Genomic DNA, 26,626 nt, shown 5'->3' with positions numbered 1-26,626 from the left:
AGAGCAGGGGAACATTTCAGAACTCATTCTATAAGACCAGCATTACCCTGGTACCAGCCATATAAAAACATCTCAAGAAGAGATACTTACCATAGTACCTTGGTGGTGGGTGTGGTGTAGTAACATACAGCTGAAGGGTGTGATCCATACCTTTAAATTATGTGCAGTGGTGTAAACCAGTGTTACCTCAAAAACAATTCTTTACAGGGCCTCCCTGGTGGTGCAAGGGGTTAAGTCTCAGCACTATGAAGCCATGAGCAGCCACTGCAACACGAGTTCGATCCCTGGCCGGCCAGGGAGCTACCCACATGGGGCAGCAGACCTCTCCTGTCTTGCCCACTGCTCCCCTCAGCAGTGTATTTCAGTCAATCCACCTGTTCTGCTCCCCACTCTGTCTCTGATGAATCCTCTCACCCCCCCAAACTTCGGGCCTATACCCCAGTTCTTCTACAATAAATATTTTTTAAAATTTTCAAAAACTGAAAAGGCAAGGAGGGGAGAAACTGGAATCTTAATGTGGCAGGTGCACATACATACACGCAGAGGAGTGTTAGTCACACCAACAGAATGACTTTTTGATACATGCTGCAACATGGATGAACCTTGAACATTATTAAGCCAGACATGAAACAAGAAGTATTGTATAATTCCACTTATTTGAAACATCAAGGATAGGCAAATTCATAGAAACAGAAAGTGGAATAAAGGTCACCAGGGGCTGGGAAGAAGGGAATGGGTACTGATTGCTTAATGGTTACAGAGTTTCTGTTTGGGATGACAAAAAAGTTTTGGAAATAGTGATGACAGGTTGCCCAACACTGTGAATATAATTAATGACACTGAATTATACACTGAAAAATGGGTACTACAGCAAACTTTTTATACACATTTGACCACAATAATAAAAAAAAAATCAGTTAATGGGAAAAAAATCACTGAAAACTACTAATCACTGCTTACTTTTATTTTGTATTTAAGGACACAATCAACCAGGAAAGGAGAGCTCTTTTGCTCTGTTGAATAAATATATTTAAAAGCTAGCAAACATCAGAGCAGATTTAAGTGCCAAGCCTAAAAAAGAGATGGGGGGGGTATATTATTAATAGTTATTTACAGCTATACAAAGTTAACATACTGCAAGGGAGACATAAATATATTCAAAGGCTTCATTTCCAATACTCCACATTTCAAAATTTGAAAACATTAAAATTATAGTCAAACAAAACTCAGACCACATTAGCCATGGTTTAAAAAAAGGAGCAATTTAATCATTATAATACAGAGTGCCTTAAGAAGTTTTTAAACGTGTAAAAGAAAGACTAGTTTAGTGCATTAAATTGTTACAGTCTTTACATTGCTTCTTTTAAAAAAAGTTAACAGTAGTATGAAAAAGCCACCCACAAAGCCAGCTGTCTGAGCGAAGAAATGAGCTAAGTTGCAGCATTTTGGAATTACTAATAAAGCTGTAGTCAAAAAATAAAAAGTTTATAAAAATGAAAGCAGCATGCATATTCAAGGCTTTTTCCATAACATTTTCATTAGCTGACAAACATTTAGGTAAAAACAAGAGCTTAATATTTATTATTTATTAAATTAGATAAAATAAACTGGCCAAGCCCACTACATCTGGTCATTCAGAAAAACATTTTAAAATCCAAAGCTAAATAAACTAAACATTTCTTCTAGGAAGAAAGCACATTTTGAAAAAAATGGTCCTATAGTCACAAAAGAAAGGGTCCTTCTCAACATGGAATGAACAGCACCGGTCTTTACAAAGTTTATAAGTTAGGACGAACTTTCGGTATTGGGATATGGCAAGAGTTAACAGTTAATAATACTCCCATGATTCCTAAGTGAAAAGCTAACTTTTAACTATGATCAATCCAGGATTTTTTCTCTGTCCACTGAAACTGCGATACAGAGTATGAGTTTGTTGACAGATAATTCTTAACAATCTGAGCTGAGCTGACACTTCTATTTCCGTATGATTGTAAGAAAACACTAAGGGTATCTTCATTACTTGATTCTTTTTCACATTTTTGGTACCATATTAATTTCAGAGTTTCACCCTATCCAAATACTTATGCCAGTTTCTTTTCCTTCTTCAGTATTATCTTGAGTTTAATAAAAGCAAATTCATCTTCCAACACAAAAAGTAACAGAAGTATTACAAGTAGTAGTAACTAGGAACGTGTTCAAAGAGCCAATTCAGGGTCCTGACACCACAAAATGTTGTACTGTTCCAAAATATGTCAATAGGCTGGTTTTTTACTTACACTGAATTGTATGAGCCCAGGCACAACTTTTAATTATAATGCAAGGCCTGATAAATAAAACACAGAAATAAATCCGGTTTTTTCTTTTGCCCATTTCTAACAATTTTTACTGTAAACTGTTTGGTCACTCAAAGCTATAAGCTTAATCACATATCAGAGAATATAGGCACAAAGCCCATGGTACTGGACATACAGTATAAGCTGGACAAAAAATGAGAACAAGCTCCAGTGGTCATCACACCCCCTCAGAAAGTCTAAGACCCAGAATGTCTCCATCATAGCAGAATAAAAATGTACTGTATGAAAATCTGAATTTTTACAAGTTGTTCTTTAATTAGTGTTCTATTTACATCGCAGAACTTCCACCAACTGCAGTAGTTTAACTTTGGCACAACAGTAAGTTCCATTTCTTTTGGGTATTGGATCCTATTTTTGAGAATGTGTATGCCTCATAACATTTTCAGTGTCATCAAAAAGTGGGCCCATTCACAGTAAGTCAGACTCTTGAGTTGAAGAACTGATTCTCTTCCAACATTTTAGGCAGCTCTAAAAGAAAAATACAATAAAAAACTAAAATTTTAAAGTAAACCGTATTTTAATGTTCACCACTTTCAGAAACAAAAATGATAATAAATTAGCCATGAAAATTCACCTTCCATATTCTTACTAATTCTGAGATGACATGTCACGTCCCTCTGACACACTGGATTTCATATGCAGTTCTTATATATGTTCTGCATAGACCAGACTTACTTAGACATTTTTTCCCCTACATGTAATAATTTATAAGAAAATTATTATATTTCCTTCTCAGAGGATGCTTATTGTAATAAGCAGACTATGACATATGAATCTTGTAATTTTTTTCTATTTATATAAAAAGTTGGCTGTATAAATGATGTAAGTATATCTCACTTTCTGTAATAACCACTTTGGAAAGGTTTTGGCTGCTTTTGTTCTTACAAATTCAACCATATATAAAGGAAGATGGAACTAGAGGAAAGTTATAGTGAATCCTTTCATAAGATGAAAGATTATTATGTGAACACAATGATATCTTGCTAATTCGTGTGTTTTATAAGTTTAGATAACTTATTTTTGCATGTTCTGAAAGCAAGACATGCCTGTATTTGTACCACAGAAGTATATAACATATATGAAGCAATTTTTTGCAAACTGTGGCTTTGCGTGAATTTTCTGACCAGAGTATCCATTAGAATATTAATATATAACATAAGAAATAGCCCCAGAACTTAAAGTACGGTGAAATGAAACTATACCAAAAAGTTCACATTACTTTTAGGAGATTGCAGCTCCCTACAAAATCACTGAGAGTTTACTCCAACAATTCATTGCAGCAACAAATTTGTTGATTTAATCTTGGCTGAGCACACATTCTTGTGTTTAGCCATAAAAAAAAAAAATGCCTGTTAAAAATATTTTATGCATCTGGGTCAGAAGAAAGCCTGTCTTCAAAATTTCTGACATTAGGAAACACCAGGCTGCAATTCGAATAAAGCTACACAACATCGTTTAACTTCTTGTCACTCACAAAGACACACTGTGTTCTGGGGCCTGGAAAGAGACTTATTCTAATCTAGGCACATTTTAGTTTCATCTGCTTTCCTGCCAGGGGAAAAAAAAAAAATGTATGAAAAAAAAACCTGACAAAGGCTTGCTAAGCAGTAAGAATCATGCCTAGTACAGTAAGCTCTCTACAGATAACTGTTAAAACAAAATAAATAAAACCAGGGAGGAAGACACGGAGGAATTAAGGAAATACTGCACAGGAGAAAAAAAAAAGCATAAAAGTAGCAGATGGGTTAGAGGGCCAAAAGGCTAAGGAAATATGCTGATAAGTAAAGTATAACGAAAGTCTATACTTGTTTCTTCCCTTACTTTTTGAGAACATGGTGGAAATTCCTGATACTTTTGGACCACTTTTGGACTTCTGATAGATATGTGCAAACATTTCATGATAACTGCACTGTTCTCCAAAAAGTACAGTTTTTACCCTGGAACACTTCAAATCAGAGAGTAGGAAAGAATAGATCTATGCTGCCCAACTCCAGAAGTATTAGGAATTGAAGTCCTAAGTCCAAATCAATACTTGATTTGCAACTACAGTGAAATTTTAATTATTCCAGTCTCTGAAGAATAAAGAGGGAAGAATCAAGTGAAACCTTTCAAATTTAAAGCTTCACTTGCAATTGTATGATTAGAATGTACGGTTAATCACATAGTGTTTCTGCTGGCAGCAGGTCTGTCTTACATCAAAGAATGAAAAGACATTTTAAGCACTTAAATTAATTTAATATCCAATCTGTTATTTACCTTTTTATCTATAAGGCAGAAATAATTTATATCACAGTTTTCAAAAACAGATGCCACCTAAACAAACATGGATTTATATATAGCCTAGAACAGACCTTTGGCTCTTAATAGAAAAAAATGAATAATTTTAAACAGAAAGCATTTTAAACTCTAGTTGAAAATCTAGTACTTTAGAGGGAAATATAATGAAGAAGAAAAGATACCCGTGTTCACCTAGTTTCCTAAAACTGAGCCATCCTCACCCCTATGGTAAGTCTTTCCTTCGGTATACGTTTCCCCTTCATTTTAGTTTTCGTTTTTGGTTCTTTCCTTAAACAGGCAAAAAATGAAGCTTTAGTGAAGGGAGGTATGTAAAAAATACACTTTAGTTACCTTTAGTACATTGTGAATCCCCACCCCTCCAACCAGTCTCCCTTCTTGGAGAATGGGTAACTTTCCCTTAAAACAGGGTTAGACATTTTTCATACAAAACATAAATAATTCAAGTCACACGCAACGTGATACAACATAACACAATCATCATAGTCATCAAACTGCACGTGATAATCCTCTACCTCGTGGCTCTGCTCAGGGCAGCAGCCCTCTCATGAGGCCAAAGATAGACTCTTTTAGAAGGAAAGAATCAAAAGTAAAGAGGGTCGATACAGGTGACTTGTGGTTGATGAACACAGACTTAGTATAAACACTTACATTTCAGTCATCTGATTTAGAAAGCTTCCGCTTCACATGCCGCGGGGGTTCCCAGGTGTCGCTGTCATCTGTCTCTTCTTCGTCTTCTTCCTGATCATCAGCCACTTCCTCTTCCTCCTCGTTCTCCTCAAATAATTCTATACCTAACTCTGATCTTCTCTGTCTCTCAGCAAACCACTCTCTGACCTGCTCATAGCCCATATGTGATTTGTTAACAAGTTCATCAAGGTCTTGCTCGTTAAGAAATTTGTGCTTCAGGTAATAATCCTTAAGTATTGCAGTTCCAGTTTTAAACTTGATGAGCGACGGCCCCCTGTCCCAGTTATTCATTCTCTTGCTTCCTCGGGGCCGCCCCCGTGGTCTTCCTCGGCCCCTCCCCTTGGGCCTTCCTCTCCCCCTCCTCCTAAGGGAAGACAGACCATTCATGCTGCTGGAATTGGAGCTCTGATAGTAGTAGTACCATTTTAAGTTTCCATTTTTCCAAGCATAACGGGTATCTCCAAACCAACTAACTATGTCTGTCCTAGCGAGCCCACTTTCTTCCGCCAACTTGTCATACTCTTCTGGCGACGGCCACTGCGTTCGGACAAATGCACTTTTAAGCATGTGCAACTGCTCGGGTGATTTTTTACAGATCTTGCCTGCAGCCCCTGACTTCGGTGCCCCAGATTCATCTCCGGGAGAAATCTCTCCAGCTTCTTCTTTGGAACTACCTGCATTACTTTCGTCTATTTCCATTTTCTCTTCCTTTAAAGCTTTTGATTTCTTCTTCTCTGTAAACCAAGCATCAATTTCCCTTCTGGTAAGTTTGGTTTGCGCTCTTAACCTATTCAATTCTTCATCTGTAAGTACGGAGCTATTGAGAAAACTTGCCTGAAGAGCACGAAGCTGCTCTGCAGTTTTCTCTTTAAACTTCTGGGGAGTAAAGTCGGGAAAAGGATTCCAGGATTGTTTATGCTGTGAAGTAACAGTAGTTGGGGATTCTGTGGTTTCATCGCTGGAGTCTATAATAATAGTGGTGGTGGAGGCTTCGTTGTTGAGATGCAAGCACTGATTGCTCTTTGAGTTTCTCTGGTTGTACCTGGTGTCACTGAACCATTTTTTAATTTCTCCTTTTGTCAGGCCTGTGATTTTCATAAGTCTGATAATTTCTGAGTCGTGGGGAAACTGATTTTTAAGGTAGCTCACTTTCAATTCTGCCAGTTGCTCCTTAGTCTTTTTGGCCCGAATGCCAAATGAGTCAGGGTTTGCCAGTGCGGCTTCATGTTTGACAAGCTGAGAAGTTGGAACTGCTGCTGTTGCTGGCTTCGTTTCTGCCATGGGCTGAGCGGCAGGTACCTGGCTTTTCTGTATGTTGGTTTGATTTGGAACGCCTGCCACTGTCAAGGCAATAGGGGCCGTTACTGGCAAGGTGTTGGTCCCAGCTACCTGTGTAAGGACCAGACCTGGCTGCCCAACTATTTGGCATGTCTGTAAAATGGATGGTAAACCGTTGCTCCCCGTGGAAATGTGTGTAGGAATAACCGTGATGGTCTGAGGTACAGTGTGGACTGTTCCGTTGAATTGTTTTCTTCTGGCCTCCTCCACTTCCTCGGGAGTCCAGCTAACACCATGTTTTAGCCGCTGGGCTGAAAACCATATCTTGATCTGTTCCTCTGTGTATTTCGCTTGAGCAGAAAGAACTGTGATTTCTGACATAGTTGGGTAAGGGAACTTGTTGTAGGTGTTAAGTAAAAGGGGGTTGTTATCCAATGCAGCATTGTAGGAAGGGATGCTATTAACAGGGATTAAGACTTTGGGAATCAAGTTGGAATTCTGCTGAGCGGACACAGCGGTTATCACCTGTGCCAACCCAGGAAGGACGGCCGCGGGGGTCACCACGGTGCTGGCCGTATTTGGATGTATTCTGTTTACAGTGGAAGTACTTGTGTTGGATTCAGAAGCTGAAGAACTTGGATTTTCTGCAGTTTCTTCACGGTCTGGTTTGACTTCATTCTCTTTCTCTTCAGGAACGTCCTCAGCAGAGTTAGGGTGAACTGTAATCCGTTTGTTCTCCACCTTATTCTTCATCATTTTCATGATAGGAGTTTTACTGATAGATATTCCCGAAGAAACTTCTGTAGATTCTGCTTGTTCTGAATTCTCCTCTTTCACAAAACTGCCATCAAAGGTCAGATCATTTATTGTTTGTTCAAAGATTGTCTGGTTATTTCGTTTCACCATTGTCAACTTAAAATTCTCTTCTCCTGGGTGGTATTTCAGATTATGCTCAGAAAGTGCATCATACCTTTTGGTAAGAAAATTGCATTCGACACAAACATAGGATGAGTTGAGTACAACATTGGGATGTTCTGAATCCACATGAAAAGTAAACATATTTAGATCTGGAGTTTGAAAAGTACAATATTTACATTCATAGCCACCTTCGACTTTTTTATTTTGCTGATTGTCAGAATCCACAGAATCATGAACTTCTTCATCACTTGAGATACTCTCGGCTCTGGTGTTTTCCACAGGTGTAAGTACCGGAGGCCCTTCATTCAAATCTGATATTAACTCAAGGTCTGGGTCCTGTTCACTGGCGAGGACCATGCAGGGTATTGTTGACTTTCGCCTGCTTGCCATTCTGATGTTATTAGAAAATCTCAGTGGTGATTCAAAAGCATTGAGGCTTAAAATTGTTCGGTATTCTTCATTTGAAAACAATGGCTTTTGCTTCTGCACGTTCGTTTTTGTGCTCAACAAGTCTCATTAGCAGCTTTTTCATGGTGCAATCAAGTAAAGAGCTTATTGTTGGCAGATAAAATACTGGTGAACTGCTGAAATTTTTGAAGCACAACTCCAATCACCTATATTAAAATAAATTTTAAAAATGTATTTAAATGAGTGATTATGATTTTTTAAACAAATCACATTTCACTAATATGAAGCTGTTGAATAGCTAAGCTATAAAGATCTAGAATAAGGTAACAACCAGAAAAAGAATCCTTTAGAAATCAAAATAGATGTCTCCAAGCCAACTCACTGAAGGTCATGTAATGAACTCATGAGTCAGTCCCCAGGGTTGTTGTGGATTTTTTAGCCAGCTGTGTATTAGAAGGGAAGGGTAGAGAGCACTGTGGCAAGTACACTACTATCAGTGTGAACAGTAAGTCTACTAACAAGGGAGGGACTTTAAAACTATAAAAAACAGTCACAAGGGCCTCCCTGGTGGCACAAGGGGTTAAGAGGCAACCTATGAAGCTATCTATAGCCACTGCAGCACGAGTTCGATCCCCGGCCAGGGAGCTACCCACATGGCGCAGCAGACCTCTCCTGACTCACCTGCTGCTCCCCTCAGCAGTGCATTTCATGTCAGTCTGCCTGTTCTGTTCCCCACTCTGTCTGTGGTGAAACCCCTCTCTCCTTCCCCCGCCAACTTTGGCCTCTACCCCAGCCCTTGTATGAATAAATAAATCTTTAAAAAAAAAAAAGAAGAAGAAAAAAAAGTCACCAACACTCAGACATAATGGCTCGCAGGTGTTTAAGAAATTCCTACTGGTTAGTCTCAACATCCCAAAAGTATGTCACATTATGGGAAAAGCAGCAAAGCTGGTATACAAATGATCAAAGCTTCAAAAACGTTCTCCCTACTCAATCTCCACAATGCAGCCAGAATTTATAAAATCTCTCTATTGTATCAGGCTCCTGACTGAAAGGTTATGATGGGTTCCCACTGCTGAGAGGACAAAGCCCAAGTTCCTTGAGGCACAAGTGTGAGTGCCCCTCCCAAGCCCAGCCATGCTTTCCTGCCTTCTCTCTCCTGACTCCTATTTCTTGGTGCTCTAGAAAAAAGGGGGTAGGGTGGAGGTGGGGAGGCAGCCCTGATCTGGGGACAGACAGGCTGGGCCTGAGTGAGCAAGTGAGCAAGCTAGCAAGCAAGCTGGCTGCTGCACTGGGTGAGACAGCTCTCTGCCTGCTCCATGGGTCCTAGACCTCCTTCACCTTGTCATCCATCCTCACGGCATCCTCCTGTTTACTTCCTAGTCTGGCACTTGGCCTGTTTTGGCAGGAGTGTTACCTTTGTGTCCCACAATCTATCCATACACCTGGCCCCTCACTGCAAGTATTTGTCTCCTTCTTTTAAGTAACAGCTTTCCTGAGAAACAACAAAGCTCCAACACCTCTGGACCAAACCAAAAACCTTTATATCTTCAATCTAACACTCTCCCAGTTGAGCTATTTTGGCTGACTTCTCATTTATTTCTGTATCCCCTTTGCATGCAAGCCAATGTAGGGACTCACTAAATATTTATTAACTTGAACTAAAATGAATAGGAAAACAGTCCTACAGATCTTATTATGCCCCAAGGGCATCACCATAGAGAACAGTCGCTGAAATTCACAAGAATGACTAACATATCCAGAAAAATTGAATTAGGTTGGCACAAACACACGTTAATAATTTTATACCCAGGGCCTCCCCTGGTGGCGCAGCGGTTAAGCGCTGGGCTGTGAAGCTGCCCTCAGCCTCTGCAGCACGGGTTCGATACCCGGCCACCAGCGAGGGTCCCATGTGGCGCACAGATCCTGCCGCCCACTGCTCCCTTCAGCAGTGTATTTCATCACTCTGCCTGTTCTGTTCCCCACCCTGGCTCTGGTGAACTCTTTCACCCTCCCGCGCTTCTGACTGTACCCAGTGCTTGTATAAATAAATAAATAAATCTTAAAAAAAAAAAAAAGTTAAAAAAAAAATTTTATACCCAAAATACTGAAAAAATCTGAGGCTAAATCATTCATTGGTATGGAAACCTAAACCACATTAAAATGAATAGAATGAGTAAGTGTGAGCGCTTATTCTCTAGCACAAATTAGAACTATTTTCATTTGCGAGCGTAATTCTTATCCTATTTGAAGTAAGGAGGATGAGTTTGCCTTAAAGATTTTACTATGAAACAAAACTAGGTCCCTATGAGAAAGTTCTCTATCTGAGTGAAGGGGAAAACATTTTTAGGAAACAGAAGTGAACCAAGAGAGAATGCCCTGTCTTTGGAGGAGGCAAGATCCTCCTTACTAGAATTATTAAAGTAATACTACATAGCCATTTGATGAATCCACACTACTAATGGAAAGCTGGACTCATTGTTTCTTGGTCCCTGATTTTCCAAGTTATAAAATAAAGAGCACCAGCTTAGTAATAACAGAGGAATCAACAGTCTCAAAGGTGTCATTCTTTTTTCTTATAAAACTCCTTTGATTTCTATAGGAATAGAAATAAATGACTAAAATTTAAAACTACTTCTTAAATAAAATTATACACCAAGCTAATGCCATCTCCTCTATTCAACTCAATAGGGTCATTGATATTAAGTGCCAACATAGCTGCTTGGCTATTATTTGTCATTAGAAACCAGATTCTGAAGGATCCCACCGGTATCATAACGAAACTGATCCTGGGCAGGAATGAATGGATTATGCAGTAACCCTAGCAAGACAAGCTGGAGAGGTGGTTCATGAAGCTCTAAAAAATGAAATGAGTGCTGTGATTTAGTCTTCCAGCTGATCTGGTAACTGCTACTAACCAAAAAGTAGAAAAAAAAAATGCTTCTCTCTCCCATAAAGAAAAAGTGTCCGTTTCAATTTCATTGGTGAGAAATCTGTGACAGCTGGAGATATGTCTCTTAATTACCAACCCCAACTGGATCATTGACCCTATTGATGGAACAACTAACTTTGTACACAGATTTCCTTCTGTAGCTGTTGGACTGGCTTTAGAGTTTGGAGTTGCATACAGCCGTGTGCAGAGTAAGATGTATACTGGCAGGAAAGGAAAAAGAATTTTTGTAATGGCCAAAAATTACAGGTTTCGCAACAAGATGATATTAAGTCACTCTGGGTGACAGAGTTCGGCTCTTCCAGAATACCAGAGATTATAAGAGTTATTCATGCTAATCTGGAAAGCTTCATTGCATTCCCATTCATGGGATTCAAGGCGTTAGATCAGCAGCTATTAATATGTGCCTTGTGGCAACTAGTGCTGCAGATGCATTTATGAAATGGGAATTCACTGCTGGGATGTGGCAGGAGCTGGCATCATCATTACTGAAGCTGATGGAGTGCTAATGGATGTAACAGGTGGACCATTTGATTTGCTGTCATGAAGAATAATTACTGCAAATAGAAAAACAATAGCAGAAAGGACAGCCAAAGAAATTCAGATAGTGCCTCTACATAGAGATGATGAAGATTAAATACAACAACAGTAACATATTCAACCTGACATACTCTACACAGTTGCTTCTCCCAGATTTGCTGACACACTGATGGTGTTACAAAATCTAGACATCTGTTTCATATGTATAATGATTGGTTTAAATTGCCTTTGATGTCCAGCTTAAAAAGCTGCAACCCTCAAATTTTACTGAAACTAGGTATTAAGAATAGATAAAACATTTATTACTGTTTTTTTTTTTTTTAAATGCATGTACGAGTGTACTTTGGGAGAAATACACAGGCAGTTCATGACATAGGCATCACATCAACTAAACTAGTCAGTTCCCAAGTTAGAGTTTCTAAGCACATATGAGTCTTGGAAATGTTGCCTAATTGTGTATGTAAGCATTTTTAATCAGAAAGGTAACTTTTTGAGAAAAATTTTCTGTTTAGTTCCAAAGCCAACTCAATTAAATTTCTAAGAATGTAACAGTAACTTCCTATGCCAGGGGGTCTTTCTTTATAGAGACGCTTATTTATTTCGTCCATCTGTGCTGAGGTAGCTTCTAGTACCTTGCCTGTCAAATAGTAGGCAATCCAAAAATAAGCAGTCACAAAGAATGAATATTTTGAAGGTAGCAATTTCTAGTTATGACAGAACATAAAATAATGAGCTCACCATTTTGTATTTTTGCCTTAAACTTTTAATTAAAGATTACTTAGTTGTCCTTTTATATTTCACACTATCATTTCTCTTAATTTCACATTACCATCCCATACCACCAAACTACCAGATAATCCTCATTGTGGGTACTTCTGCAGTTAAACATGTTTCTAAAACACTGCATTGCAGTATTTGTTTGAATTTCCTAAAGTTCCTCTGAAAAAGAGAAGAAACTTTCAAAAAAAACACTCTCATCAGATACCTGATATCACTGGATACAGTATATCATTTTGCTAAATTCAGCATTCATGTTTTAAAGATGTTTCTACTGATGGGATTGTATACAGGAAACCCAGAACCTGGCAAATACACTGTATTGTTAATATTGAATTTTTGTTTCTTCAATTTAATTTAACTAATTTAACTTCATTGTCACTGGATTCTATTCAGCCTTTAAGTATCCTTTGATAGTCTTTGATTTATTAAACTAAAAAAAAAAAAGAAATAGAAATCCTCAAATAGCTTTAAGTCAAAGAGAAGCAGAGGAGTAGCACCTATACCACAGCAGTAAAGAGAACTGCTGAAAGGCAAAGGATGAAATGCTTTTCGTGGCTGTTATTCTTCTAGCATCTCAGAGAGTATATTTCACTGGGTGACACTAGCGGCCAGAAGTCAAAAAAGTCAAAGTACTTTCTTTCTGAAACTGCTTTTGCTTAAAGTGATGATCTTCAAACTTTTTATTGTAAGCAGAGGACCCCCTTCTTTCTCTCTGGCCCTGGTGCAAAGCAGAGAAAGAGCTGCTACGTGGTGGGAGAAGTCTGGCAGCCACCCAACTTTTCTGACCCCAGGACACAGAACCCACCAACCCTACTTCCACCTGTGATAGGTTCTGGGGTGTGGTAAAAGCCCTTGCCTTAAAAACATCAACACTCTCAAGCCAATATATCAGTTTCATAAAAAAGTCTTCTCAGCTTGCCTCTGCTGAGCCATAAAATTTGAAAATGAACCTAACTTGAACTTAACATATCCTCTGCTTGTTTCACTGCAGAAGGTAGGCCCGGGCACCGAGGGGTGGCACAGCATTAATAAGATATAAAGAAGGAAACTTGCAGAGTTAGCACTTCTTATTCTGGCTCTCAACTCTAAGATTAAACTTATTTATCTCTTTTTCTTAATTTGAAAGAGTGTTACATTTATTTTAGTATTTCCAATAGAACTCTAATTGAAGATTCTTAATATTAAGTGAATATAGCTGTTCACACAGTGTTACTTGAGAGAATGCTACATATATCTTAGCTTTTCCATTAGAACTCTAACAAGAGTCTCAATAGTTCATGAAAATGGCTTTGCTGTGAGAGTTATTTCATGGATGTGACATTTACCTCACTATTTACATATAACACTAAGTAAATTTTTTAAATCTTATCTAGCATAAAAATAGGAATATGGGGTCTCCCTGTGGCACAGGGGTTAAAGTCTCAGTGCTATCAAGCTATAGCCAGCCACTGCAGCATGAGTTCGATCCCTGGCCAGGGAGCCAACCCACATGGTGCAGCAGACCTCTCCTGTCTTGCCTGCTGCTACCATCAGCAGTGTATTTCAGTGAGTCTGCCTGTTCTGTGCCCCACTCTGTCTTTGGTGAATCCTCTCACCCCCTGCACCTCTGGCCTACACCCCTGTTCTTATATGCAGAAATAAATAAAAATAAATCTTAAAAAAGTTTTCTCATGCACAAAACCAAGATTCTTACCACCACAAAAACAAAAAGGCAGCCTGTTGACTAGCAGAAGACATTTGTACATCACACGTCGGACAAAGGGTAATCCCCAAAATAAATAAGAACTCATACACCTCAACAACAACTAAACAAACAACCCAATCAAAAAATGTGCAAAAGGCCTGAATAGACACTTCTCCAAAGATATACAGTGGCCACAGGCACATAAAAAAATGCTCACCATCACTTATGCCAAGGCAATGTGAATCAAGGTCACATTAAGTTATCACCTCACCCGTGGCCCATATCAAAAAGACTGAAAACAAATATTGGGAAGTTATAAAGAAAAAGGAACTCTCCTTAAATTGGTGCAGCCTCTATGGAAAACAGCATGGGGATTTCTTAAGAACTAAACATGGAAAAACTATACGACTGAGCAGTACCTTTCTTAGGTATTTATCCAAAGAACAAGAAAACAGCCCTATGTTCATAGCAGCATTATTCACAATCACCAGGACATGTATCAACCTAAATACCCACTGATGGTTGACTGGTTAAAGAAGTTATGGTACAAAAAAAAAAAAAAAAAAAAAAAGAAGTTATGGTACATACACTCGGTGGAATAGTATTTAGTTGTTAAAATGGATGAAATTTTGTCTTTTGTGACAACATGGTTGGAACCTGAAATAAGTCAGAAAGACAATTACCGAATGGTTTCGCACATTGTGGGATATAAAGGACCAACGCAAATAAACTGGGAAAACACAACAAAAATAACTCATAGATTGTGAAAAATATGGTGGTTACCAGAGGGGTAGAGAAAGGGGTTTGGGAAGAAAGGGGACCAAATTTGACAGTGTAAATGGCACAAGTACTTTGGTGATAGGTGAGAGAAGCATATATACATACTGAAGTGTGATGCCATACTCCCCAAAATGACAGTTTTATACACAAATGGTCAATCAATAAATAGAATTAGAATAAATAAATAAAATCAAGGGCCTCCCTGGTAGCGCAAGGAGTTAGTCTCAGCACTATGAAGCTACTGGCAGCCGCTGCAGCATGAATTCGATCCCCAGCCAAGGAGCTGACCCACATGGTGCAGCAGACCTCTCCTGTCTAGCTCGCTACTCCCCTCAGCAGTGTATTTCAGTAAATCTGCCTGTTCTGCTCCCCACTCTGTCTCCGGTGAATCCTCTTAACCTCCCTCCCCTCACACCTCTGGCCTGTACCCCAGCTCCTACATGCATAAATAAATAAAAAATAAATAAATAAATAAAATCAAGATTCTTCCACTTAACAGAGTTATACAACAACTATTTGTGAATGTCAGCCATGTTCCAGTTACATACTAGACACAGCAGTGACCAAGACAGACTGCCTCTGGCCTGTCAGGCACTAGCAGTCAAGCAAGGAAAGCAGGCAGTAAACAGCCACTTGGAATAACTATGGTCAATGCAAAGAGAGAGGGAGTATCAGGACCCGCATGAGCACATTGCAGAAGGCTTTTAGAAAAGCAGCAGAGACGGCTGGCCTGGACAAAGAATAGCGGTATCACCTCAGTGCTGACCAAATAAAAATGCTTCACACACTGATACACAGTAAGTGCCAATTTTACAGTTACTGAAAAAATTCCTTAGGGGGTTGAAGAAATACACTTATTTAATCTTATTCTCTCTCTCTCTCTCTCTCTCTCTCTCTCTCTCTCTCAACTTAATCAGCTGACAAGGCACACAAATGGAATGAAAAAGCAGAAGAGGTGAAAATACAAAAAAAGAGAATTTCTATGGTATGGTTCCAATTCATATCTTTTCTCATTAGACGCACTGGGGGCTGGCACAGGAAAACTGCCATCCAGAAATTGCCATCCAGAAAACCACTATTAGCTGACAGGCATCTCATCCTCAATTTGAAAGTAAACTAGAAACAGAGCTCCAAATCAATTTGGGGAATCTTGCACTATTTACCTGTGAAAGGAGGTGAGAGTTCAGTTGCACAACTGAGTAACTAGAAGCCTTGGCAACTGAAACACAATCAAAGTGAAGTCTGACAATTAAAAAAAAAAAATTCTGCTCTGAATGCACTCAGCACTATAAATACCATTACATTTGATAACTACCTTTCATTAGAGAAATATATTAATAAGAACTGATCTAAATCGGGCTTCCCTGGTGGCGCAGCGGTTGAGTGCTGGGTTGCGAAGCTGCCCGCAGCCTCTGCGGCGCCGGTTCGATCCCCGGCTGCTCCCGGGCCGCCGGGCGAGGGTCCCACATGGCGCACAGACCTCTCCTGCTGCCCGCTGCTCCCCTCAGCAGTGTACTTTGATCCTTCTGCCTGTTCTGCTCTCTCTCTGGCCCTGGTGAATTCTTTCACCCTTCCTGCGCTTCTGACTGTACCCAGTGCTTGTATAAATAAATAAATAAATAAATAAATAAATAAATAAATAAATCTTTAAAAAAAAAAAAAAGATAATCCAGGGGCCTCCCTGGTGGCACAAAGGGTTAAGAGGCAACCTATGAAGCTATCCGCAGCCACTGAAGCACAAGTTTGATCCCCGGCCAGGGAGCTACCCACATGGCACAGCAGACCTCTCCTGACTCACCCAATGCTCTCCTCAGCAGTGTACTTCGGTCAATCTGCCTGTTCTGTTCCCCACTCTGTCTCTGGTGAATCCTCTCACCCCCCACACCTCTGGCCTGTACCCCAGCTCTTGTATGTACAAATAAATAAATCTTTAAAACAATGATAATCCAAAGAATACTTAGGGAATATGAGAAAATATTTACCTACTATTCACACCCCTTAAATAGAAAAATTTTACAATTTTTTTATTTGAAATTATTTTTCAAAATAGATACGGGCTAGTAATGTGCATAAAAGACTGGATGAAAATATAAAAAAACGAGATTTTCAAAATGAAATTATGGGTGAAAATTCTGTGTAGGATTTACAAGTTTTCTTAACCCATTAAAATAATCATAACAAACTTTCTCTACAGAAGAGCATTTAGTGAAAACAACACTTATTTCATTACAGTAAAAACATGTGGGCCAGTTCTGATAGCAGTTCTTTTCCTGGCCGGAATCAGGACCATGGTAATTTTTCATTATGTCCCTGGGGCCCAAAGGCCCACACACATCTGCAGGAAAAAACTTTACAGTCTCTATTGCATATTATAAAATACATTTTCTTTCATTAAACACTTATTTATAGAGACGCTACAAAGAACAACTGTGCTAGTTTTATAGCAGACTGTTTTCAATGGTGAAATGCTTACTATTAATAATTAGTTCAGTTATTAGATTATTAAAAGCTCACAAATTTAAAACACTATTCATTAAAATTTAGCAGTGAGCATTCAACAAATATTTACCAACATTTAAAATTCTGTTGTAATAAATCAGGTTTATGTATAGGAAGTGTATTAGTGAAATAAGAGAGATCAGAACATTCAAAGAATTATTCCTACAGCGAAATTCAGGAGAAAGAATTATTTCTTATAAAGACAGCAAATGCAAGTTTGAACTTAGAATTATGACTTTCCTGCTGCATGAGAAAACTATACTATAATGGTGTTGTACAGTATTTTTGAGAAAATAAGAAATAAATTTTCAATGTAAGACACCATAAAGTTAGTGGATTGCTTCAAGCTCTATGTTAAGTGCTAAAAAAACTTTCTAAAATTTTATATAGTTAAGCAGAATCATAACTACAGTGAATTTCCAAGTCTGGTTTTTTTTGGCTTTCTTGTACATCAAATTAAATGATTAATAGATAACAGTTTATTGGCCTAGTTAGCCACAAAAGCATGTTATGTTGGTAAGATTTTACATGAACAAAAACAAACTTTGACTTTTACACCAATTCTGAGTCAAATAAGTGCATTTAGAAGTTACTATAATTTTTAAGAATCACATTATTAGTTTTGACATAATATTAACTAACAAAAACTGTTCTTAGGGTCGTTAAAATATACAAACCAAGAGTGCTTTGGAATGTGTATTCCTAATACACGGGGAATTGTTAGGACTCTGTATCCTATTTAGTTTCACTTCTCCCTTTCTGAGTCAGGGCTCTGCTTTGCCAGCTGAAAATACTTATGTTTACATGTTTGTATTCAAACGAAAAATTGCAAATCCACCAAAATCATAGACTGCCTGAAATAATAGTAGGAACAAAGAATAATGGAGACAAATGAAAACAATGGATGCCCACCACGTTAAAAAAATGTGTTCAAGAGGAAACTTTTTTAATTAAAAAAAAAAAAATCAGCATTTTTCAAAGCTAAAATATAAATTAAAAACAATAGTCAAATTCTTTAGAAAAATTGAATGAAGAATTTGACAACCCAAATTCATACCCACAACAAATGTTTCTAGAAATTACTGTAGTCTGAGAGATAATTCTCAGGAAGTTGCCAAAAAATGGTGGCAAGATAATAAAAATTCAAGTATTAAGGTGAATATAGACAGGAATGAAGATAATCCTATTTCAGAAGATCCCTTTGCTGATGCTAATTAAGGTTAAAGGTTTAGAAACTATTCTCTTTACCTGTTTTTTTCCACCAGAAAAAGCCAACCTAATGTTGCTAAAGATTAAAAGAAAAATCCAAGTTGGATAGATTTCTCTGGGCAAATTGTGACCCCAGATTTGAGGAGAGAAATGTCTCTTTGAAAGATCTCTAGGACACTAAAATCCTAGTTTTCTATCCTGTGCTGGGATGGAGGTAGGTAAGTAACCTGCTCATAGGAAATATATAGGCTAGCACTACAAAATTTTCTATCATTGTTAATAAAGTTAATGAGTACAATCCAAAAGTAATTTTCTGCAAAAAATAGTTTTCCCCCACTTTTCTCAAGGAAGTGTGTCAAATCTTTCACAGACAGTCTAACTCAAGAATGCTATTCTCGGTTCCAAGTGAGATTATCACTGAAAGGCTGAAAACCCATTCATCTGTCCATTTTCTTTTTCATTTATAAAATGAAATAACTGTTACCCATTTCACTGAGGACACAGTCATTCAAATTTTTTTAATAATTTGAAAGATAAGAGTAATTAGTATAGGGAACATCGACTTGTAAGGACTCATGAATTTGGTAAAAATGGAAGTGAACCACCATATTAATGGTTATCAAATCTTTCCTAAATATAACAATTGGATTAAATAAACAATTTGGATTTCCAAAATAACAATTGGATTAAAGTATAAATGTCAGTCTGCAGATCTTCCTTGACCAAGAAGGACTAATAGGTTATGTCCTGATAAACCCATTATAAATTGACAACACAGTTAAGTTGAAAATGCATTTAGGGGAGCCCAGCCTACCTGAACCATGCTCAGGACACTTACATGAGCCTATACTTGGGCAAAGGCCTCTAACACAAAGACCAATTTATAATGAAGTCTTGAATATTCTGTGTAATGTACTGAATACCACACAGAATGTGACAAATAGTCTCTAGACTATCAGTATTTACCCTCAGGATCATGTGGCTGACTGGGGACTTCGGGGTAACTGCTGCCCCCCCAGTCTCACTAGAGAGTGTGAAGCTCACACTGGTAACCCAGGGGAAGAACCAAACTTCAAAATTCGAAGTACATTTTCTACTAAATGTGTATCACTCTTGCCCTGTTTTAAAGCCAAAAAATCAAAACAAGGAAACCTACTTGCCATAGCTCCCCCAGCATTCTGTTCTTTGACACCGGGATGTCCCATCAGTCAGGAGGCATTTAGCTCAGGCCATCATCAACAGGTCCAAGGTACCTATCTGCCATGTCCTGAAAATAAAGTAACATCACTTTATTATTCTGGATAGGGTTCAGTCTTAAGACATCTATGTCTTAAAGTCTATGCCTTTGTTTTTTTAAAAAAACATAATTTTGAAAAGAAAATTTAATTTCCTTAGAGAAATGTTAACAGCATCCTCTAAATGCCAAATCCAGTATTAGTAGAAACATAAAATTGATAACTACATTTTAAGAAATTTTATTTGTTTATAAATAACTAAGTAACTATCACACTCTTTTCACTAAAATTTTTCAAAGTGTGACTATACACAGGTGATTACATGAAAATTGAGATGAAGTTGGGAATTTTTGAAAAATTACACACAATTTATGAAAGACAACCTAGTTAAACTAAGAGTTGGAAGGAGGTGTATGTCTATATGTTTACCTCTAAAGCTACTGATTCATGACCTAATTTACTGCGTAATTGCTGGAGTGGCGTGGATTTTTTTTTTTAAAGATTCATTTTATTTATGCAAACAAGAACTGAGGTACAGGCCAGAGATGTGGGGGGTGGTGAGAGGATTCACTAGAGAGAATGGGGAGAAGAACAGGCTGATCTACTGAAATACACTGCTGAGGGGAGCAGCAGGTGAGACAGGAGAGGTCTGCTGTGCCATATGGGTTGCTCCTTGGCCAGGGATAGAACTCATGCTGCAGTGGCTGCCAACAGCTCAACAGTGCTGTCTTTAACCCCTGCGCCACCAGAGAGGCCTATGGAGAGGATTATTAATGTTGGCAACAAACCAGAACAACTTAAACTAGTGCAACTTTACCCCTAAGCCTGTGGTAGCTAGTGGGCTCTCTGGTGTTTAACTATCTTGTCTTTGCTAGAAAGCTATTACCAAATGGCTTTTCAGAATCTGTACACTGTGAAGTATTAAACTGTACAATCAAACAATCTGAAATATATTTTCTGAATAATAAGATTTCTGTTCTAAAATGTTGTGACATATTTCTCACAGTAGTTAAACTAATCAGGAAAATTTAATAAAAACTGTAATTGCTTCTCTTATTAAATAACAGTAAATAATGCTTTTGAAGAGTTGAAGCATTTTTGTTATTTTCTAAGCACTGAAACTTTATTAACCATAGTGAATAAATATTACAGATGATTTCCTCCCACTAGCTTATCCTTTGATTTCTGCAATTATTACAAATTTACAAAGCATCCTCTTAAGTTAAGAAACAATGTAAACATATCAGTCCTCTAGGAAAATACTTCTAGATTGAGTTAAAACTTAGGTTGAAAAGTTACACTCTTCATGAAAAGCAAAAAAAAGCATTTTCCTGGTAGGCCCAGCGAAGCATCCTGCTTCTCTGCAGCCTGGGGTTCTACAGTTCCATTTCTCGGTATCTCCTTGTTCAGACACTCCTTAGCCATTCCTCTACAAGCAGAGAGAAAAGAGCTGCCAAAGAGGAAGGCTATTTTCCAAAATGAATTATTAATATCATAGGAAATTGGTAACCTCTTTGAATCCATTCTTAAAGCCCACAGTAATTGCAAGATGTTTTTACCGAATGGGAGTCTCCTGGGAAGGGCTGATGAGCTAGGTGCAGGCACAGGGCAAGCAGAGGAGCAACAAATGAGTTCCTCAATACTTCTGAATGAAAAGCATCCTTGGCTGGGGTTATTTCAGTTCCTGATAAAGGATTACTTTAGAACTCTTCTCTCTAGCTCAAAGTATCTTTGAAAAATTCAGGATTGGAGTAAAATTCCAAAAGTTAAAAAACATATACAAGATACAATGTAACAGATGAGTTTTCTGGTAGTAGAAGAGGGATTGCCAATAAAGATAAAGTGCTTGGTTCCTGGTTCTTTGGAACCAGACAGCATGGGTTCAAATGCCAGCTCTGTCACTTATCAGCTATGTGGCCTCAGAATGACTTTGCCTGCCTGTGTGACAGCCCTCTTATTTTTTAAATGGGGCAAATGATTGTAACTACTTAATAAGGTACTTATTACCTGTTACTTAAGAAGTAACACATGTACAGTGTTTACTTTTATATGTATTTTAAATGTGAATTTTTCCTGGTACTTTGTAAGTTCAAAATTAGATTTTTCTGACTTATTTAAAAGGCAAAAGACTTGTATAATAGAAACATGAGTATCTGTTATTTAAGATATTAATTTTAAGTTATACAACAAAGGAAGCCTTTGTTTAAAAATTGCTAAATGATGGGGTGGGGTTATAAAATTTGCTAAATGTAAAATATTTTTAAAGTCCAGTTAATAGTCAAATTTATTTTACATTTCATATCTCTAAGCACATTAAGCAATGCTAGAACACATTGGCTTTAACAGGTAGATGTTAATCACTTATTATTTACCCCCAACCCCAAATCACACACACTCTCTTTGACCTTAGTTTCCCATGAATCATTAATGTATGACACATCTAAAGAGGTGTTTCACAGGACTATCAAACCTCAGATATTAAAAAATCTTACAGTAAAGAGGAGAAACAGATTTCTTCTCATTATCCCCCCACTGCCAAGTACGTCTTTTTGACAAATTGGAAGGTAAAAGGGAAAGATTTTGTATAGGAGAAAAGATTTTGTATAGGTAAAAGGGAAAGATTTTGTAATTGTCAAGAGCTTATAAAAACCTTATCTTCCTAATTCCTTTCATTCCTCACAAACACTATAGAAGAAAGATTTTTAGAAAGGGGAAAAGGGGAGTCAGATATCATATGGGAACTATGAAGTCACTAAAATTTAATACAGCGGTTACTTTAAATTATACACACATATATATAGAAGGTGTTATCACTTCAATGTTTTAACTTCTAAGATAAGCTTTGATCATGATTTTTAAAAAATCTAAATCTAAGAACAAAATAAAAATCCTGCAGAGAAAATGATCTATTCTGATTCCCTAAGAAAAAAATTGATTTTTAAATTGTTCATACATCTTTTCCAAAGCATACTGCCATACTTATTTAGATTAAAGGTAAGTTCTACCACCTTTATATATACCTCTTTAACACATTATGGAATATTGATTATATAAACTGCTAAGATTAAGTGTCCTTTATGATCAAAACCTGGTAATTACAAAATTTATATAAAATATTTACTTAAAAAACTTTTTTAAAGATTTATTTTATTTTTATGCATACAAGAACTGGGGTAGAGGCCAGAGATGCGGGGGTGGGGGTGGTGAGAGGATTCACCAGAGACGGAGCGGGGAACAAAACAGGCAGATTGACTGAAAGACACTGCTGAGGGGAGCAGTGGACGAGTCAGGAGAGGTCTGCTGCGCCATGTGTGTTGCTCCCTGGCCGGGGATCGAACTCATGCTGCAGTGGTGGCGGGTAGCTTCATAGGTTGCATCTTAACCCCTTGTGCCACCAGGGAGGCCCCTACTTAAAATATTAACTGTATAAAATGTAAATCTTCAAAATGTAAATGCTAGTATGTATCCTGATTAGCACTCTGAATCAGTCATGCAAATCTGGTTATTCATGACTACAAATATATCAGAGCAAGGAAGATACAATAAAGTGTTTCAGGGATATTGTGATATTATACTGGATATTATTCAAAGGCTGGTCTCATAGTTACTTTCTTTCAGTGAAGAGTAAGTTAAATTACTTTTGAAATTACAGAGGATGATTTACTAGGCTTTTAAGTTAGGAAAAAAAAAGTAGATGTAAAAAATGAATATGCTTATTGGCTACTACCGTAAACAGATAATTTGACATACCTTCCTGAATTTACTGAATATGATTAGTTTAAAAACTAGCTGAGGGGCCTTCCCGGTGACGCAAGGGGTTAACGCAGCACTATGGAGCTATCCACAGCCACTGCAGCATGAGTTCAATCCCAGGCCAGGGAGGGAGGTGACCCACGTGGTGCAGCAAACCTCTCCTGTCTCCCCTGCTGCTCCCCTCAGCAGTGTATTTCAGTCAATCTGCCTGTTCTGTTCCCCACTCTGTCTCTGGTGAATCCTCTCATATCCATACCTCTGGCCTGCACCCCAGCTCTTGTATGCATAAGTAAATAAATCTTTAAAAAAATAAAAATACTAGCTTAGGCACTGAACTTTCAGCATTTGCTAATGTTCATCAAATAGAGTCTTTTGAGTCTAAATTCACAATGCTGCAATGTAAATAAGATTATTTCCTCACTTAGCTACATTTGTAATCCATTTTAGTATTTTAAGAGTACTTCCACTCAAGTATAAAGTCACAATTCACAGCATACTAAGTCTCAACTGTCATCTTTTTTGTGCTCAATTACAAAAAAAGAAGAAAATGTATAATACATCATAACATCACCTTTCAGTCTTGATATTATAATACAAGAGGAAATCTCCGAAATGAATCACTTCACCTATGCTATCAAGTTCCTTAAGAATACAGCTTTACTCACAATTATTGAACTAAAGAACCTATAAGGCAAGAATCATTAAAAGTGAAATAACTGCTACATCATTCATGAACAGCCCTCCAAATGAGGAGAAATAAGCAGCTCAGCTATAAGGAGAAGACATCTCCTAATGAGCGCTCACCAACACAGGCACATTTATGCTTTCAGCCTTAGCATATTTTCCTACCATCTGGCATCAATGCCACTCTGGTTCACCCAGTCTAATCTGTTCAGAATTGAATATAAAACTAAAGCTACAAGCACTTTAGGGAAAACCAAAGAACAGCACACATGTATAATAATGTTCCAAATGTGCAGCTCTCAACTAGTTTATACTTGAAATGTGTTTTTAAATCCATTTCCATTGAAGAGGTTAAAGCTCTTTTAAAACTACTAGAATAGCTCATGGAGTCGGTATGAATCATAGCTGTCAACAGTTACCCAAGTCTTACTTCAGTTCTTTTTTTCTCATTTTAACCTTGATCATTAAAGCACTGGAAGAGGTTCTTTTAAAATAAACTCATTGATAAATGAAATGCTATCATATCTATGATAAAAGAAAGCTTTTCTGTCATCTCACTCCAGCTCTAAAAAAACAAGAGGCTAATCTTTTTTTTGGGGGGTGGGGGCGGGGGCTGGGGAGGGGTGAAGATCGTAAGAGTCCCAGCACTGCACATTTTCCTTTGCATGAAATTAGTCCGCTTAGCCTTAAAACGCTTAAGGGAAGGGGAGAAAAGCTAAAAGGAACAAACGCTCAGGAAAGCCCTTTTTAAAAATGCCCGTTGCCGCATTATTGTCTTGGCGGCCCTCACATTCCTTTTGCTTAAAGCCGAGAGTCAGGACTACTACTCACTAAACTAGAAATCTGGGCACAGGAGGCTAAGATCCCTGTTAGAATCGGTTCCCATTCATTCTCCCCGCTGGCATAAAGACACACGACTTGCTCAGGAGAATTTTTCAGAAACAAAGATCATTTAGGCAGCATCATGCCACACAAGTTACAGCTTCAGACAAAGACTGGGAAACAATGACCGGTGCCCACACGCCGAAAGGTGCAGGGCGCCCGCACGCCGCCCTCCAGCCGGCCCGCAGGGTCACCGCCCCCAGCGGGGCCGCGTCTTCCCAGGCGCGGGCCGCGCGGCTCGCGGTCCCGTCGTCCCCGCCCGCGGACCCCGAACCTTCCCGGGACTGCGGCTCCTCTGCAAGTTCCGTGGAACCCCAACCTCGACACATCGCAAAGTCTCTGTCAGTTTCCCTTTCCTTGCATCCCCCGTCGCTCGCCAAGACTAGCCTCACGGTTTTCTTTGGAGTTGGGGTGCGATGACAGAACAGCCGCGGCACCCCGCTCTGCCCAGCGTCTCCCCTGGACTCCCCGCGCCCCCGGCCCTCGCCCGCGCCCGAACCCCCGCCCGAGCCTCGCGGAGCTCCAGCCCTCAGGAACCTACGCAAAGATAATAAACGGAGCCCCGCCGTGCCCCAGGTTTTGCCCTTTCCTTGCTGTTATCCACAGAGGGGTGAGTGGAGGGAGGGGGGTTCAAACAAAGAATTTCAAGTCCTTCGACCTACAACTTTGGTGTAGATACCCCGGGAAAGGGCATCCCCAGGGCTCTCCTGCCCCGAGACCCCGTCGCGCCCCCTTCTCCAGCCCGCCCCTTCTTCCCCGCCAAGACCAGGAGGGGGCTGCCCGCAGGTCCCCCGGCTGAAAGCAGCCCCCCGCGCGCCCGCACCCCTCGGCCGGCCTCCCGGGCTCCTCCTGAGAAGGACGCATGACACGTCCAATTCTCTTGCATTAACTTCTCCCCAAGTCCCAGGTCTTCCTCAACATACAGTTCTGAAGGGCTCCGCTCAGAGTCCTGCCCCGAAGTGGAGGCACCGCCTGGCTCCGGAACGGGGTGCCCAGCCCTCCCCGAAGTGGGGGACAACCTTGCCCTGAAGGGGTTCCCCGGGCTCCAACCCCAACGCCCGTGCGCTCAGCAAGAGAATCTCTCCACTGTCTGGGAGAAGGGGACCCCAAGAGGCCACAAGCAGCTCCCGAGCTCCCCAGGACCCTCGCCCTCGCTGGGCTCCCCACCCCTGGGCGCCGTCCCCGGGGAGCGCCGGGCTGCGCTCCCCCCACAATCCCAAGTTGCTCCGTCCTCCGAGAACTGGGGCGACTCAGCTTCTCCCTTCCAGAGTCCACCCCAGCTCCCTCCACCGCCGCAGACACCCCGAAAGCGCGCGGCGGCTGGGAGCCGGTCAGCCGGCGGGGCTCCCCGCAGGCCCCGCGCCTCCCCGACCCCCCGCGCGGGGTCCGCTCCGCCACCCGGCGCGCTCCGCCCGGGGGCTCCGTCCTGGGCCCGCCCGCGGGGCCCGGCCCGCGCCCGCCCGCCCGCCCGGCCGGGGCTCTGCGCCCGGGGTCCCCCCCCAGTCGCGGGGTGCCCCTGCCCCGGCCGAGGACCCGGCGCGCGCCGCTACCTGCAGGGGCCGCCGCGCCTCTCAGCGCCCCGCCGCCGCCATCTTGCATTTCCAACCGGCTGCACTTTTCAGGGAGTCAACTCTGACCTGTGAACCCTAAACCCGGAACCGCTCGACGGGCCGGCACTCGGCCGCCG

The 26,626-nt window shown here is 39.8% G+C and overlaps 1 protein-coding gene and 1 pseudogene across 1 annotated transcript; one reads left to right on the top strand and one right to left on the bottom strand.

Moving 5' to 3' along the window:
- Positions 1 to 1,245: 1,245 nt before the first annotated feature.
- Positions 1,246 to 26,626, bottom strand: ZHX1 (zinc fingers and homeoboxes 1). Its single transcript, XM_037502061.2, has 4 exons — positions 26,490 to 26,626; positions 19,542 to 19,652; positions 5,301 to 8,149; positions 1,246 to 2,822 (listed from the first exon to the last, which is right to left on the bottom strand). Exon 3 carries the CDS (start codon positions 7,923 to 7,925, stop codon positions 5,304 to 5,306), a length of 2,622 nt encoding a protein of 873 aa, XP_037357958.1. The 5' UTR covers positions 7,926 to 8,149; positions 19,542 to 19,652; positions 26,490 to 26,626; the 3' UTR covers positions 1,246 to 2,822; positions 5,301 to 5,303.
- On the top strand, positions 8,874 to 11,402 carry LOC119249388 (inositol monophosphatase 1-like; annotated as a pseudogene).

The sequence above is a fragment of the Talpa occidentalis genome, unplaced genomic scaffold (assembly GCF_014898055.3).
Source record: "Talpa occidentalis isolate TD23 unplaced genomic scaffold, MPIMG_talOcc4v2.1, whole genome shotgun sequence".
Taxonomy (NCBI): Eukaryota; Metazoa; Chordata; class Mammalia; order Eulipotyphla; family Talpidae; genus Talpa; species Talpa occidentalis.
This window is presented reverse-complemented; position numbering and strand designations above follow the sequence as displayed.